The following is a 17,507-nucleotide window of genomic DNA, read 5'->3' on the forward strand; positions in this document are numbered from 1 at the left end:
CTCCAAACATACACCAGGCGCCAGGGTCGGGATCGAACCCATGACCTCCTGTATAGCAAGCGAGGTAGTCAACATCTCGCTGCCGTAACAGCAGCAAATAGTGTGCTCGGAGTACACAAGAAAGGTCGCGTACACAGCCGTGGGTGTCGTTGTACAAAAGCCATTCGAGAGGCACTTCGCTAGGCAACAGCGGCTCGGCGCCCAGCACTCCACCGGCCTGCGCTCAGCAATGGGACCCCATCATTCCAATTTGGGACAAGTCTATTTGCAGAGGATCTCACTGGGGTAGGGTGGTGGAGTGGGCGTTGAGTTTTTGAGAGAAGAGTGTGCGTCTCTGCCTGTGTGTGTGTCTGTGCGTGTTGTGGGGAGCGGTGGTGCAGCGGTTAGCGCGCCGCGCAACGAACCCGGCGACCGGAGTTCGATTCCCGCTCACGGCCAACGCCAGTGACGATTATTTGAACCGGTCCTGGGCCTCCCCTAGGTCGACTCAGCCTCAAATGAGTACCTGGTGCGATGTGTAAACATCGCCACTGGGGAGACAAAGGCGGCCGGGCGTGGTGTTGGCCACCCACTCCCTCGTGTGCCGTGCCGGCCTGCGTAGGTGCTCGCTAACAGCACTTGCCCCTACAGTCTGTTAAGGCTACACGGGGATCTTTGTATTTTGTCTTTGTGTGTGTGCGCGTGCACGCGTTTGACAGTGGTTGCACAGTGGGAGCGCGCGCGCGTTACGAACTCGGCCACCCGAGTTTCATTCCCAGCTGTGGCTGACATCATTCGTTGTGCGGTGGTTAACGCCCGGTGCTATGAATATCCAGTGGATGTACGTACGTGTGTTGAACTTCTTTCGCACCGTACGTAGCCAGCCGTGCTGATATAAGGTGCGTGGGAAAGACAGCAAACTAAACACTAACAAAGCAGTTCTAACGAAATGAGTTTTCAATCTAGACTTAGAAGCGCATAGCTGAGTCTGAGTAGGAACTCAGTGTGAGGAGGAACTCGGTATGAGTAGGAACTCAATCAGCAACTCAGACTGAGTAGGAACTCAGTCTCAGTAGGAACTCAGTCAGGAACTCAGACTGAGTAGGAACTCAGTCTGAGTAGGAACTCAATCAGGAACTCAGACTGAGTAGGAACTCAGTCTGAGTAGGAACTCAATCAGGAACTCAGATTGAGTAGGAACTCAGTCTGAGTAGGAACTCAATCAGGAACTCAGACTGAGTAGGAACTCAATCAGGAACTCAGTCTGTGTAGGAACTCAGTCTGAGTAGGAACTTAATCAGGAACTCAGACTGAGTAGGAACTCAATCAGGAACTCAGTCTGAGTAGGAACTCAGACTGAGTAGGAACTCAGTCTGAGTAGGAACTAAATCAGGAACTCAGACTGAGTAGGAACTCAGTTCCTACTCAGACTGAGTAGGAACTCAGTCTGAGTAGGAACTCAATCAGGAACTCAGACTGAGTAGGAACTCAGTCTGAGTAGGAACTCAATCAGGAACTCAGACTGAGTAGGAACTCAATCAGGAACTCAGACTGAGTAGGAACTCAATCAGGAACTCAGACTGAGTAGGAACTCAGTCTGAGTAGGAACTCAATCAGGAACTCAGTCTGAGTAGGAACTCAATCAGGAACTCAGTCTGAGTAGGAACTCAATCAGGAACTCAGTCTGAGTAGGAACTCAATCAGGAACTCAGTCTGAGTAGGAACTCAATCAGGAACTCAGACTGAGTAGGAACTCAGTCTGCGTAGGAACTCAATCAGGAACTCAGACTGAGTAGGAACTCAATCAGGAACTCAGACTGAGTAGGAACTCAATCAGGAACTCAGTCTGAGTAGGAACTCAGTCTGAGTAGGAACTCAATCAGGAACTCAGTCTGAATAGGAACTCAATCAGGAACTCAGACTGAGTAGGAACTCAGTCTGAGTAGGAACTCAATCAGGAACTCAGTCTGAGTAGGAACTCAATCAGGAACTCAGACTGAGTAGGAACTCAATCAGGAACTCAGTCTGAGTAGGAACTCAATCAGGAACTCAGTCTGAGTAGGAACTCAATCAGAAACTCAGACTGAGTAGGAACTCAGTCTGAGTAGGAACTCAATCAGGAACTCAGTCTCAGTAGGAACTTAATCAGGAACTCAGACTGAGTAGGAACTCAATCAGGAACTCAGTCTGAGTAGGAACTCAGTCTGAGTAGGAACTCAATCAGGAACTCAGACTGAGTAGGAACTCAGACTGAGTAGGAACTCAATCAGGAACTCAGACTGAGTAGGAACTCAATCAGGAACTCAGTCTGAGTAGGAACTCAGTCTGAGTAGGAACTCAATCAGGAACTCAGTCTGAATAGGAACTCAATCAGGAACTCAGACTGAGTAGGAACTCAGTCTGAGTAGGAACTCAATCAGGAACTCAGTCTGAGTAGGAACTCAATCAGGAACTCAGACTGAGTAGGAACTCAATCAGGAACTCAGTCTGAGTAGGAACTCAATCAGGAACTCAGTCTGAGTAGGAACTCAATCAGGAACTCAGTCTGAGTAGGAACTCAATCAGGAACTCAGACTGAGTAGGAACTCAGTCTGAGTAGGAACTCAATCAGGAACTCAGTCTCAGTAGGAACTTAATCAGGAACTCAGACTGAGTAGGAACTCAATCAGGAACTCAGTCTGAGTAGGAACTCAGTCTGAGTAGGAACTCAATCAGGAACTCAGACTGAGTAGGAACTCAGACTGAGTAGGAACTCAATCAGGAACTCAGACTGAGTAGGAACTCAATCAGGAACTCAGTCTGAGTAGGAACTCAGTCTGAGTAGGAACTCAATCAGGAACTCAGTCTGAATAGGAACTCAATCAGGAACTCAGACTGAGTAGGAACTCAGTCTGAGTAGGAACTCAATCAGGAATTCAGTCTGAGTAGGAACTCAATCAGGAACTCAGACTGAGTAGGAACTCAATCAGGAACTCAGACTGAGTAGGAACTCAATCAGGAACTCAGACTGAGTAGGAACTCAATCAGGAACTCAGTCTGAGTAGGAACTCAATCAGGAACTCAGTCTGAGTAGGAACTCAATCAGGAACTCAGACTGAGTAGGAACTCAGTCTGAGTAGGAACTCAATCAGGAACTCAGTCTCAGTAGGAACTTAATCAGGAACTCAGACTGAGTAGGAACTCAATCAGGAACTCAGTCTGAGTAGGAACTCAGTCTGAGTAGGAACTCAATCAGGAACTCAGACTGAGTAGGAACTCAGACTGAGTAGGAACTCAATCAGGAACTCAGACTGAGTAGGAACTCAATCAGGAACTCAGTCTGAGTAGGAACTCAGTCTGAGTAGGAACTCAATCAGGAACTCAGTCTGAATAGGAACTCAATCAGGAACTCAGACTGAGTAGGAACTCAGTCTGAGTAGGAACTCAATCAGGAACTCAGTCTGAGTAGGAACTCAATCAGGAACTCAGACTGAGTAGGAACTCAATCAGGAACTCAGTCTGAGTAGGAACTCAATCAGGAACTCAGTCTGAGTAGGAACTCAATCAGGAACTCAGACTGAGTAGGAACTCAATCAGGAACTCAGTCTGAGTAGGAACTCAATCAGGAACTCAGACTGAGTAGGAACTCAGTCTGAGTAGGAACTCAATCAGGAACTCAGTCTCAGTAGGAACTTAATCAGGAACTCAGACTGAGTAGGAACTCAATCAGGAACTCAGTCTGAGTAGGAACTCAGTCTGAGTAGGAACTCAATCAGGAACTCAGACTGAGTAGGAACTCAGACTGAGTAGGAACTCAATCAGGAACTCAGACTGAGTAGGAACTCAATCAGGAACTCAGTCTGAGTAGGAACTCAGTCTGAGTAGGAACTCAATCAGGAACTCAGTCTGAATAGGAACTCAATCAGGAACTCAGACTGAGTAGGAACTCAGTCTGAGTAGGAACTCAATCAGGAACTCAGTCTGAGTAGGAACTCAATCAGGAACTCAGACTGAGTAGGAACTCAATCAGGAACTCAGTCTGAGTAGGAACTCAATCAGGAACTCAGTCTCAGTAGGAACTTAATCAGGAACTCAGTCTGAGTAGGAACTCAGTCTGAGTAGGAACTCAATCAGGAACTCAGACTGAGTAGGAACTCAGACTGAGTAGGAACTCAATCAGGAACTCAGACTGAGTAGGAACTCAATCAGGAACTCAGTCTGTGTAGGAACTCAGTCTGAGTAGGAACTCAATCAGGAACTCAGACTGAGTAGAAACTCAGACTGAGTAGGAACTCAGTCTGAGTAGGAACTCAATCAGGAACTCAGACTGAGTAGGAACTCAGTCTGAGTAGGAACTCAATCAGGAACTCAGACTGAGTAGGAACTCAGTCTGAGTAGGAACTCAATCAGGAACTCAGTCTGAGTAGGAACTCAATCAGGAACTCAGACTGAGTAGGAACTCAATCAGGAACTCAGTCTCAGTAGGAACTTAATCAGGAACTCAGACTGAGTAGGAACTCAGTCTGAGTAGGAACTCAATCAGGAACTCAGACTGAGTAGGAACTCAGTCTGAGTAGGAACTCAGACTGAGTAGGAACTCAGACTGAGTAGGAACTCAATCAGGAACTCAGTCTGAGTAGGAACTCAGACTGAGTAGGAACTCAGACTGAGTAGGAACTCAATCAGGAACTCAGTCTGAGTAGGAACTCAGACTGAGTAGGAACTCAGACTGAGTAGGAACTCAATCAGGAACTCAGACTGAGTAGGAACTCAATCAGGAACTCAGTCTGAGCGGGGGGAGAGGAGGCAGGGGGTGTCGCTATGGCCGTGGTGCTGGAAGGTGGCTGCGGGGGGGGGGGGGCAGAAGTGGGGTGCAGAGAGCAGACATCCACGGATGGATAGGGTGGGGGATGGGGTTGGGTGAAAGGTCGTGAAGATACCGCCTTTGTTGTTTCAGGGTTTAATAACGGCAGAGTGGTGACCACATTCATCAGCTGTCAAACGCTCCAGCCCAATGCCTTTGCGCCAGTTTGAGTGGTGGTGGTAGTAGTGGTAGTGGTGGTAGTGGTGGTAGTGGTGGTGGTGGTAGTGGTTAGTGGTAGTGGTGGTAGTGGTGGTGGTAGTGGTGGTGGTAGTGGTGGTAGTGGTGGTGGTAGTGGTGGTGGTAGTGGTGGGAGTGGTGGTAGTGGTGGTGGTAGTAGTGGTGTGGTAGTGGTGGTAGTGGTAGTGGTGGTAGTGGTGCTAGTAGTGGTGGTAGTGGTGGTAGTGGTGGTGGTAGTGGTGGTGGTAGTGGTGCTAGTGGTGGTAGTGGTGGTGGTAGTGGTGGTACTAGTGGTGGTGGTAGTGGTGGTAGTGGTGGTGGTAGTGGTGGTGGTAGTGGTGGTAGTGGTGGTAGTGGTGGTGATAGTGGTGGTGGTAGTAGTGGTGGTGGTAGTGGTGGTGGTAGTAGTGGTGTGGTAGTGGTGGTAGTGGTGGTAGTGGTGGTGGTAGTGGTGGTGATAGTGGTGGTGGTGGTGGTGGTAGTGGTGGTGGTAGTGGTGGTAGTGGTGGTGGTAGTGGTGGTAGTGGTGGTGGTAGTGGTGGTGGTAGTGGTGGTAGTGGTGGTGGTAGTGGTGGTAGTGGTGGTGATAGTGATGGTAGTGGTGGTAGTGGTGGTGATAGTGGTGGTGATAGTGGTGGTGGTGGTGGTAGTGGTGGTAGTGGTGGTGGTAGTGGTGGTGGTAGTGGTGGTGGTAGTGGTGGTAGTGGTGGTGGTAGTGGTGGTGGTAGTGGTGGTAGTGGTGGTGGTAGTGGTGGTGGTAGTGGTGGTGGTAGTGGTGGTAGTGGTAGTAGTGGTGGTGATAGTGGTGGTGGTAGTGGTGGTGGTAGTGGTGGTAGTGGTGGTGGTAGTGGTGGTAGTGGTGGTGGTAGTGGTGGTGGTAGTGGTGGTGGTAGTGGTGGTAGTGGTGGTGGTAGTGGTGGTGGTAGTGGTGGTGGTAGTGGTGGTAGTAGTGGTGGTGGTAGTGGTGGTGGTAGTGGTGGTGGTAGTGGTGGTAGTGGTAGTAGTGGTGGTGATAGTGGTGGTGGTAGTGGTGGTGGTAGTGGTGGTAGTGGTGGTGGTAGTGGTGGTAGTGGTGGTGGTAGTGGTGGTGGTAGTGGTGGTGGTAGTGGTGGTAGTGGTGGTGGTAGTGGTGGTGGTAGTGGTGGTGGTAGTGGTGGTAGTAGTGGTGGTGGTAGTGGTGGTAGTGGTGGTGGTAGTGGTGGTGGTAGTGGTGGTGGTAGTGGTGGTAGTAGTGGTGGTGGTAGTGGTGGTAGTGGTGGTGGTAGTGGTGGTGGTAGTGGTGGTGGTAGTGGTGGTAGTAGTGGTGGTGGTAGTGGTGGTAGTGGTGGTGGTAGTGGTGGTGGTAGTAGTGGTGGTGGTAGTGGTGGTGGTAGTAGTGGTGGTAGTGGTGGTAGTGGTGGTGGTAGTGGTGGTGGTAGTGGTGGTGGTAGTGGTGGTAGTGGTGGTGATAGTGGTGGTAGTGGTGGTGGTAGTGGTGGTAGTGGTGGTGATGCGGAGAGCCGTGGCGCAGCGGTTAGCGCGCTAAGCTGCGAACCCTGCATCCCGAGTTCGATTCCCGCTCGCTGCCAACACCGGCGATGAATTACATTATTTTAACCGGTCCTGGGCCTCCCCTAAGTTGACTCAGCCTCAAACGAGTACCCGGTGCGGTGTGTAAACATCGCCACTCGGGAGACAAAGGCGGCCGGGCGTGGTTGCTGGCCACCCACCCCCTCGCTTGCCGTGCCGACCCCCATAGGCGCTGCTCGCGAACGGCACTCGCTCCCCGCGAGTTTGGCAGAAGCGACGGAGACGCAGCACCACGTTAGAAGGAGGAGGAGGAGGTCCTCCCGCCCAGCAGCCGGGCGGGGGAGCAATCTCAGAGCCGCGCGACGCAGCACGCCTCCCCCCATCACGGATTCAATAACTACAATTAACAAACACAACTCGACTCAACGCCGAGATAGATCAACCTCCCCCCTCCCCCCCCCCCCCCCATTAACGTCGTGACTTTACTCCCCCCCCCTCCTACCAACCTTTCAAAAGAGGACACCCCCCACTCACACCCCCGCAGCGTAACATTTAACAAATCCCTCGCACGTCGTTCTTTCATTTCTCGCCGCGAAGCGCTCATTGTGCCGCTGCTCTACAGGCCGCGAGGCAAATGGGGCGCCCCCCCCCCCTCAGCCCCCCCTCCCCCACAGCCCCCCCCCCCCTCACCGCCCCCCCCCTCCCCCAACAAAGGGGGGAGAGAGGGACGCTGTTTTTGATTGCCGCCGATGAAATCAAAACCAATCGCGGTTCCGACACCCCCCCAACCACCACCACCACCGAAAAAAATAATAAAAGGGAAAGCGAAAAATGACCCAGCGAGCTAGTTCACAAGGGCGACACGTGCCGCGAGTTAGCCTCCCGGTAGAGTGGAGGCAGCAGCGATGGGTTGGTGGGTCACACGCACACACACACAGATGTTGTCAAAACTCCCAACCCGTAGAGCGTCGACGAGGTGCCACATTACCCCCCTGGCTTGCCACAGGACACAGGCAGCACGGCGAGTGTGGGATAATCTACCACCGCCCCCCTCCCCTGTTTTCATCCGTACGGGGATAGAGCGTTGCCCCCTCACCTGCGTGGGTTTTCTCAGGGCGCTCCAGTTTTCTCCAATTGATAGGATAAACACGACTGAGCACTGGCGCCAAATCATCTTAAAATTAAAACTCAATACGGCAGGACGCTCCTGGAAACGATTCACAGGCCTCAGCGTGGCATTTCTGGAAAAAAAAATCACTTATGTAACACAATTTTTGTTCCTGGGTAGTAAGTGTTATTTTGTAATTGCTTATGCCTAAAAAGTACAGAAAATCGCTATTATTCCCCACAAACTTTGCTTTTGTGACCAGGACAGTGATATTTTGAAATTTACATATTTTCAATGAGAAAACCGGTGAATTTGTGTCTTTTCGTTCACGTAAAGTCAGAACAAAGCAACATATGAATCAAAATTAAACTGGACTTACACGGCAAACTGGACTTGCATGGTGAACTGGACTTCCATGGTAAACTGGACTTGCATAGTAAACTGAACTTCCATGGTAAACTGGACTTGCACGGTGAACTGAACTTCCATGGTAAACTGGACTTGCACGGTGAACTGAACTTCCATGGTAAACTGGACTTGCATGGTAAACTGAACTTCCATGTTAAACTGGACTTGCACGGTGAACTGAACTTCCATAGTAAAGTGGACTTGCATGGTGAACTGAACTTCCATGGTAAACTGGACTTGCATGGTAAACTGAACTTCCATGGTAAACTGGACTTGCACGGTGAACTGAACTTCCATGGTAAACTGGACTTGCACGGTGAACTGAACTTCCATGGTAAACTGGACTTGCACGGTGAACTGAACTTCCATGGTAAACTGAACTTCCATGGTCAACTGGACTTGCACAGTGAACTGGACTTCCATGGTAAAGTGGACTTGCACGGTGAACTGAACTTCCATGGTAAACTGGACTTGCATGGTGAACTGAACTTCCATGGTAAACTGGACTTGCATGGTGAACTGAACTTCCATAGTAAAGTGGACTTGCACGGTGAACTGAACTTCCATGGTCAGGGGTCGGAAATCAAAATAACAAAAAGGGCCATTCATCACTTTTCTATTAAACTGGAGTCCTTGCAGAGCCGCTACACGCGGCTCCAGAGCCGCGTGTCGCCGACCCCGCTCTGGCAACTGTGATGCAGCAATACGTGGGCGGGGGGGGCATGGGCGGCACCTTCTCCTCGCCACTGCGGTCAACTTTCGTTTGAAGGGAAGCCCGTGCCAGTAGCCCGGTGTTCAGCCTCGGCGCCGCACGCTTGCCCAGAGCTGCCAAGGGCTGCCTCCCGAGTCAAGGACCCCCCCCCACCACCCCCGGCTAACAACGTCCGCATCACCTGCACACTCCAGAGTCTCTCCGCTCTAAATGAAGTACGTACGTTGAACTTCTTTCCCACCGTACGTAGCCCAACCGTGCTAATCGGCGGTGGGGGGGTGGGGGGGGGGGTGGTGATGCGCGGTTGTTCCGCCACCGTCTCCACCGCTGTCCGTGGTGCTAGCGAGCCGCGTGAGTGAAGGACAACAACGGACAAGGGGTCGGTGACAAAATTCACGCCGCTGCCAAACCCGCGTTGTCAGCCCCAACAACCCACGCTGACATTTCTCCTTCCAGCCACACGCACAAGCCTGCAAGCGCAGTCCGCTTGCAAGCAGTTCGCAAAGCAAATGCATTGCACAACGTTTCCCCCTATTCGTCAGCCTGCCGGTAGCGTGATTGACACGCGGTGGGTTTTCGCGACCAACTTTATTCACAATAAATGTGTTCTCTGGGTTAGATCGTGTGAACGTAAATGCGTCGTGAAACCCGCCACCACCATACACTGCCAGTCAGTCAGGCGCGTCGTGTAAACAAATTAGTTACTCGTTCAGCCCACCGATGTGTTGGAGAGTGAACCCACAACATTTACAATTTGAATACGACGTTTCGCTCGTAATTACGTCCAGCTTAATCGGGCGATAGTCCCATATGGCGTAATTACCAGCGAAATGTGACCAGTACTCAAATTGTAAATGTGTGTGGCTCTACTCTCCAACACAACGGGGTGTGCTGAAGCAGTCGCCAATTGTCACGTTCAGTTTGCGTCACAAATCTAACTAATTGGCTGTGTCGGCTGGTGGCGGGTTTCACGACACATTCATATTTATGCGATCTAACCCCCTCGAAAAAAGCATTCATGATCAGTAACAGTTTGATCGCTACGGCACCTTCCTGCTCTCGATATATATTTTTTATTAATCTAATTCAGGGAAACCTTTTTTGCAAACACCTTCCACCGGCATGCTTAGTTCACGTACTTCCTTCTCCATGACTCCAGACTCTTCCCTAGCAGTGCCCCCCACCAACCCCTCTTCACGCAACCGGTAAGATGATGGCCTCTTCCCAGCCCTGCTGCAACCGCTCCCCGTTCCTGCTGCGGCTGCGTTGATCTTACGCAACCGCGCCAGCATCTGTCAGCCACCTCCCCCCCCCATCGCCCCACGCCTGCACGCACCTTGTACCCAGTCGCAGCTGTTTCACGGCTGCGTCGACCTCTGCCCATGAACATTACGTCTCTCTCCATCCCCGCGGTGTGTTCACCACCTGTTGCGCATTGCCTACCCCCCCCCCACCCCCCGCTGTCTGTGCAAGGCACGTCTATTCACGGTCGCCTTCCGATGAAATCTAAAATAAAATAAAAACAGCGTTTCTTTACGTGTTATTTATGTATGTACTACTTACCCTTTACTTGTGCTTTTCGTTGCGCGCGGGTGCAATTTATTTCGCGCGCGGTTGCAATTTGCTTTGCCCGGAAAGAGAATCCGAATATTTATTTGCACTGCAGGAGGAATCCGATGAGCTATAAAGCTCTTTTTCACAGATGTCCAGCAGGCGCACGGGGTCAGAACGGTACGACAAACAAACAATACAAAAACAAAGTCTGGGAAAGGTAAACAAATAACTTAAAAAAACATATATCCGAAAAGAAGTAAACTATTATTTTTATCTTACCAGGTAAAGCCCACCGGGCTTTCAGCTTATTTTCAGAAGTCACCTGGCTTCAAATGATAGCTCGACCAATTGGCTTGTCACATGGATATTTATAGCAGCCAAATAAAATGTGATTGGCGTTAGCCCCTGCGGTCGTGACGCGTTTTTTTTCACATTCCCGTTGCTCTACGCACCACCCCCGCTGCACCGTTACCCGTCCGGCTGTAACGCTCACCGATGTCTACTGTATCGAGGGCGACATTGCCACGAAAGAACCAAAGAGTATGGATTCCTGCAGTCACGAAAGCTTCAAAATCAAGATAGAAGGTCCATCGATCGATTTGACTGCGCGGCCCCGGCGCCTCTCTAACGCCGTCTCAGCCGCAGTCATGTTTGCATCTTTCCTCTGTACCGCCATCTCAACCGCAGTCATGTTTGCATCTTTCCTCTGTACCACCGTCTCAGCCGCAGTCATGTTTACATCTTTCCTCTGTACCGCCATCTCAGCCGTAGTCATGTTTACATCTTTCCTCTGTACCGCCGTCTCAGCCGTAGTCATGTTTACATCTTTCATCTGTACCGCCATCTCAGCCGCAGTTATGTTTACATCTTTCCTCTGCACCGCCATCTCAGCCGCAGTCATGTTTACATCTTTCCTCTCTACCGCTGTCTCAGCCGCAGTCATGTTTACATCTTTCCTCTGTACCGCTGTCTTAGCCGCAGTCATGTTTACATCTTTCCTCTGTACCGCCATCTCAGCCGCAGTCATGTTTACATCTTTCCTCTGTACCGCCATCTCAGCCGCAGTCATGTTTACATCTTTCCTCTGTACCGCCGTCTCAGCCGTAGTCATGTTTACATCTTTCCTCTGTACCACCGTCTCAGCCGCAGTCATGTTTACATCTTTCATCTGTTCCGCCATCTCAGCCACAGTCATGTTTACATCTTTCCTCTGCACCGCCGTCTCAGCCGCAGTCATGTTTACATCTTTCCTCTGCACCGCCGTCTCAGCCGCAGTCATGTTTACATCTTTCCTCTGTACCGCCGTCTCAGCCGTAGTCATGTTTACATCTTTCCTCTGTACCGCAGTCTCAGCCGCAGTCATGTTTACATCTTTCCTCTCTACCGCCGTCTCAGCCGTAGTCATGTTTACATCTTTCATCTGTACCACCGTCTCAGCCGTCGTCATGTTTACATCTTTCCTCTGTACCGCCGTCTCAGCCGCAGTCATGTTTACATCTTTCCTCTGTACCGCCGTCTCAGCCGTAGTCATGTTTACATCTTTCATCTGTACCGCCATCTCAGCCGCAGTTATGTTTACATCTTTCCTCTCTACCGCTGTCTCAGCCGCAGTCATGTTTACATCTTTCATCTGTACCGCTGTCTCAGCCGCAGTCATGTTTACATCTTTCCTCTGTAGCGCTGTCTCAGCCGCAGTCATGTTTACATCTTTCATCTGTACCGCCATCTCAGCCGCAGTCATGTTTACATCTTTCCTCTGTACCGCTGTCTCAGCCGCAGTCATGTTTACATCTTTCCTCTGTACCGCCATCTCAGCCGCAGTCATGTTTACATCTTTCCTCTGTACCGCCGTCTCAGCCGTAGTCATGTTTACATCTTTCCTCTGTACCACCGTCTCAGCCGCAGTCATGTTTACATCTTTCATCTGTTCCGCCATCTCAGCCACAGTCATGTTTACATCTTTCCTCTGTACCGCCATCTCAGCCGTAGTCATGTTTACATCTTTCCTCTGTACCGCCGTCTCAGCCGTAGTCATGTTTACATCTTTCATCTGTACCGCCATCTCAGCCGCAGTTATGTTTACATCTTTCCTCTGCACCGCCATCTCAGCCGCAGTCATGTTTACATCTTTCCTCTGTACCGCTGTCTTAGCCGCAGTCATGTTTACATCTTTCCTCTGTACCGCCATCTCAGCCGCAGTCATGTTTACATCTTTCCTCTGTACCGCCATCTCAGCCGCAGTCATGTTTACATCTTTCCTCTGTACCGCCGTCTCAGCCGTAGTCATGTTTACATCTTTCCTCTGTACCACCGTCTCAGCCGCAGTCATGTTTACATCTTTCATCTGTTCCGCCATCTCAGCCACAGTCATGTTTACATCTTTCCTCTGCACCGCCGTCTCAGCCGCAGTCATGTTTACATCTTTCCTCTGCACCGCCGTCTCAGCCGCAGTCATGTTTACATCTTTCCTCTGTACCGCCGTCTCAGCCGTAGTCATGTTTACATCTTTCCTCTGTACCACAGTCTCAGCCGCAGTCATGTTTACATCTTTCCTCTCTACCGCCGTCTCAGCCGTAGTCATGTTTACATCTTTCATCTGTACCACCGTCTCAGCCGTCGTCATGTTTACATCTTTCCTCTGTACCGCCGTCTCAGCCGCAGTCATGTTTACATCTTTCCTCTGTACCGCCGTCTCAGCCGTAGTCATGTTTACATCTTTCATCTGTACCGCCATCTCAGCCGCAGTTATGTTTACATCTTTCCTCTCTACCGCTGTCTCAGCCGCAGTCATGTTTACATCTTTCATCTGTACCGCTGTCTCAGCCGCAGTCATGTTTACATCTTTCCTCTGTAGCGCTGTCTCAGCCGCAGTCATGTTTACATCTTTCATCTGTACCGCCATCTCAGCCGCAGTCATGTTTACATCTTTCCTCTGTACCGCTGTCTCAGCCGCAGTCATGTTTACATCTTTCCTCTGTACCGCCATCTCAGCCGCAGTCATGTTTACATCTTTCCTCTGTACCGCCGTCTCAGCCGTAGTCATGTTTACATCTTTCCTCTGTACCACCGTCTCAGCCGCAGTCATGTTTACATCTTTCATCTGTTCCGCCATCTCAGCCACAGTCATGTTTACATCTTTCCTCTGCACCGCCGTCTCAGCCGCAGTCATGTTTACATCTTTCCTCTGTACCGCCGTCTCAGCCATAGTCATGTGTACATCTTTCATCTGTTCCGCCATCTCAGCCGCAGTCATGTTTACATCTTTCCTCTGTACCGCCGTCTCAGCCGCAGTCATGTTTACATCTTTCCTCTGCACCGCCGTCTCAGCCGCAGTCATGTTTACATCTTTCCTCTGTACCGCCGTCTCAGCCGCAGTCATGTTTACATCTTTCCTTTCTACCGCCATCTCAGCCACAGTCATGTTTACATCTTTCCTCTCTACCGCCGTCTCAGCCGCAGTCATGTTTACATCTTTCCTCTCTACCGCCATCTCAGCCACAGTCATGTTTACATCTTTCCTCTCTACCGCCGTCTCAGCCGCAGTCATGTTTACATCTTTCCTCTGTACCGCCGTCTCAGCCGCAGTCATGTTTATATCTTTCATCTGTACCACCGTCTCAGTCGCAGTCATGTTTACATCTTTCATCTGTACCACCGTCTCAGCCGTCGTCATGTTTACATCTTTCCTCTGTACCGCCGTCTCAGCCGCAGTCATGTTTACATCTTTCCTCTGTACCGCCGTTTCAGCCGCAGTCATGTTTACATCTTTCCTCTGTACCGCCGTTTCAGCCGCAGTCATGTTTACATCTTTCCTCTGTACCGCCGTTTCAGCCGCAGTCATGTTTACATCTTTCCTCTGTACCGCCGTTTCAGCCGCAGTCATGTTTACATCTTTCCTCTGTACCGCCGTCTCAGCCGCAGTCATGTTTACATCTTTCCTCTGTACCGCCGTTTCAGCCGCAGTCATGTTTACATCTTTCCTCTGTACCGCCGTCTCAGTCGCAGTCATGTTTACATCTTTCCTCTGTACCGCCGTTTCAGCCGCAGTCATGTTTACATCTTTCCTCTGTACCGCCGTCTCAGTCGCAGTCATGTATACATCTTTCCCCTGAAGCGTAAAGCCGCCGTGCTTGCGGACTCAGGGGCTGCCCCCTCGCCTCCCAGGATCTGCTGCTGCTGCTGCACCGTTGGTATCCGCACGCTTTGTCCACGACTGGTGTGTTGGTTAAACTGATTTTTGTGTCGTTTGTTGCCCTTCTCCTCCGCACCTCCGATTAGCACGGTTGGCTGCATATGGTGCGAAAGAAGTTCAACATATATAACATAAACTACGCCCCACCACCACCTCCTGGAACCTCCCCCCAACAGGCAAATCCATCCCACCCTTCGCTCTTTCACTCTGCTTCAAGCCTCTCCTACAAACGTTTTAATTCCGTGCCATCGATCCTCCTTCATTTCTTCTTTTCGCTCCTTCTCTCTCATTTCCTCCTCCTTTGTTTCCCCGCGGTCCGAAACATTTTGGACAGCATACGCATTGTAAAACATACGTATGTTGTTGTTTTGTACATAGGTACATACGTTTAACTTATTTCGCACCATACGTAGCCAACCGTGCAAGGGGAAGACCACCAAACTGGACACAACCTTTGTGTATCCGTTTCGTCTTTCCGCTGCAAGGTTTATCGGATCCTCTTCCCTCCCCCGGTGCCTCTTTTTCTTCCGAGCGCCGATAATCAATTCCCCTCCCTCCATTCAATAAACGCGTCAACTCTTATAGTTTACAACTTCGATAAGTGCTGCTTGTTTATTGCCAGCCACTTAACCCCTTTACCGTTTCGAGACGACTGCAAGTTCCAGGGTGGGGTGGGGGGGGGTTCCCGTTCACCGCCGAATCTCGGGACATGCGCGAGCGAGTTCAGCGTTAACTTTATTTAGAGAGGCATAGCACCGCTGTTGTTAAGTATATTCTTACTCGCCACAAAGAACCGTTGCGACACGGCTCTACGCACTCTACAATAGCTGGAACCAAACTGTGCCACGCGCCCTCCCGCATGGCCTTGTGGGAGCCTCGGTACCGATAAGGTTTATTTTATTTCTTCTTCCGAAGAAAACTGATGACATGCACGTTCGGGAAAGGGTTAACCTAATTGGCCATTTAGGCCTGCGCTGGGCAACTGTGCTTTGGGCCCTCGCTGGGCCAACTGGGCCAGTGCGTGCAAAACGCGCGCTCACCTGTCGATGTTTCCATCGGGGGGCACGTGATGGATGCGGAACCCCTGCTGCCGTAGAACGTCGATCACCGAGCCGTTGCCCAGAAAGTGTCCTGCGCACCAACACGCCGTCGCCATCGCATCAGCACGTGGGCATGGCATCGTCGACAGCGGACGCGTCTCTTCTTTCGGTTGAAATATCCGGCCCGGGTAATCCCTCGATATGAAACCGCTCGTGGGCAAGAGTGCCCAGGGATCGGCAATGGAATGGCTGACAAATGCATCATCATCATCACCAACGTTATCATCCAACAGCAGCAGGAGCATCGTCCGCATCGTTATCATCCAACAGCAGCAGCAGCATCATCAGCATCGCTGAAATGTACGACGAGCGTCATCTTCGTTATGGGGCGGCGGCGCAGCCTGGCGGTAGCGCGTTCGCCGCTTGTCGCGTCAAGGGGTTCGTGGTTTGAATCCAGCGGCTCTCCCTGATTAACACTGCGGGCGAATATTAACCGTGAAGGATCCCGTGACGCCATCCGCAAGAGCAGGCCGTTGATACCTGATGCACTGATGTCGTGCAAGCCCCGGGAATCCCCGGTTGTCTTTCCCGTGGTTACGCATCCACGTGATAGGGTGTCGACGTCGGGGGGGGGGGGGCGGGTGGGGGGGGAGAAATGAGAGGGAGGGCCAAGGGAGGGCCGGGATGGAAGTCCCCGAGACGGACAACGAGGGGGGCACGGCTCTCAAGATGAGCAGCGGTGAGCAGGGAGGAGGAGTGCGAGGTGGGAGGGGGAGAAGGAGGGGTAGAATAAAATACCGGGCAATGATGTCGGGGATGATGAGAGGGTGGTGGTGATGATGATGATGATGAGAGGGTGGTGGTGATGATGATGATGAGAGGAGAGGGATGAGAGGGAGAAGAGAGAAGGAGCAAACAGAAGTGAGCTGCACGGAGCGCCGTCAGTTTTCACAGGGGGAGGGAAGAGGGGAGGGATTCAGAGTTGGGGTGGCCACACAGAAGTCACGTGGTTTACGGGAGGCTCGCGCTGATTTACACGTGTATATGTACAGCCCTTTTGTCAATCCACTGCTGGATGACGGCCTCCCCAAGCAGAGCTGGTCGTGGGGGTTGTTTGACCATACTTCACCACGATGAGCAGTGCGTGTTGGGGTGAAGGCGGGAAGCATAGATCTGGATGCAAAGAAGTTCGGAGCAACAATGGATTGTGCTGCCCTGACATCCCCTGCCCACCACGTTGCCCAGCGGGCCTATAGCCCAATGGTCCAATGACCCAGCAGTCCTATAGCCCCACAATCCTATAGCCCCGTGGTCCTATAACCCCGTGGTCCTATAACCCAGTTGTCCTGTAGCCTTGCGGTCCGGTAGCTTTGCGGTCCTATAGTCCCGTGGTCCTAACTGTAGACAGAGTACGTGCGTGTATGGGCTTCGGTGCATGTGTGTGATTTAATGTGGGTGTGTGTTTTGATGTGGAGATGCGTGCGCGTGTGTCTATGACCTGAGTGTGCGTGTATATATTTGGGTGTCTGTACATATGAGGGTGTAAGGGTGTGTGGGGAGCGGTGGTTGTAGCGGTGAGCTCACCGCACCACAAACCCGGCCACCCGAGTTCCATTCCCGCTCACGGCCAACACCGCTGACGATTATCTGAACCGGTCATGGGCCTCCCCTAAGTCGACTCAGCCACAAATGAGTACCTGGTGTGGTGAGTAAACATCGCCACTGGGGAGACAAAGGCGACCGGGCTTGGTGTTGACCCTGGTGTGGCGTCCCAGCCCTCATAGGTGCTCGCTAACAGCACTTGCCCCAACAGTATGTTAAGACTATACGTGGGATCTTTGTATGTGGCCTGTATGCTGGGTGTGTGTATGGGTGTGAGAGTGTGTAGGTGTGTGTGTGTATCTGGTGACTATATGTGGGCTGTATGCTGGGTGTGTGTATGGGTGTGAGAGTGTGTAGGTGTGTGTGTGTGTGTATCTGGTGTC

The 17,507-nt window shown here is 51.3% G+C and overlaps 1 protein-coding gene across 1 annotated transcript in view; it reads right to left on the reverse strand.

The window, feature by feature from the left end:
• The window catches only part of TRABD2B (TraB domain containing 2B), a 66,967-nt gene that overhangs the window by 9,729 nt on the left and 39,731 nt on the right, over positions 1 to 17,507 (reverse strand). Inside the window, exon 6 of the mRNA XM_032966245.2 lies at positions 15,523 to 15,613. Coding sequence (XP_032822136.1) covers positions 15,523 to 15,613 — 91 coding nt within the window. The remainder of the gene's footprint in view (positions 1 to 15,522; positions 15,614 to 17,507) is intronic.

This window comes from Petromyzon marinus, chromosome 35 (assembly GCF_048934315.1).
Source record: "Petromyzon marinus isolate PM22_M1 ecotype Great Lakes invasive population chromosome 35, UKy_Petmar_22M1.pri1.0, whole genome shotgun sequence".
In the NCBI taxonomy this organism is placed as follows: domain Eukaryota; kingdom Metazoa; phylum Chordata; class Hyperoartia; order Petromyzontiformes; family Petromyzontidae; genus Petromyzon; species Petromyzon marinus.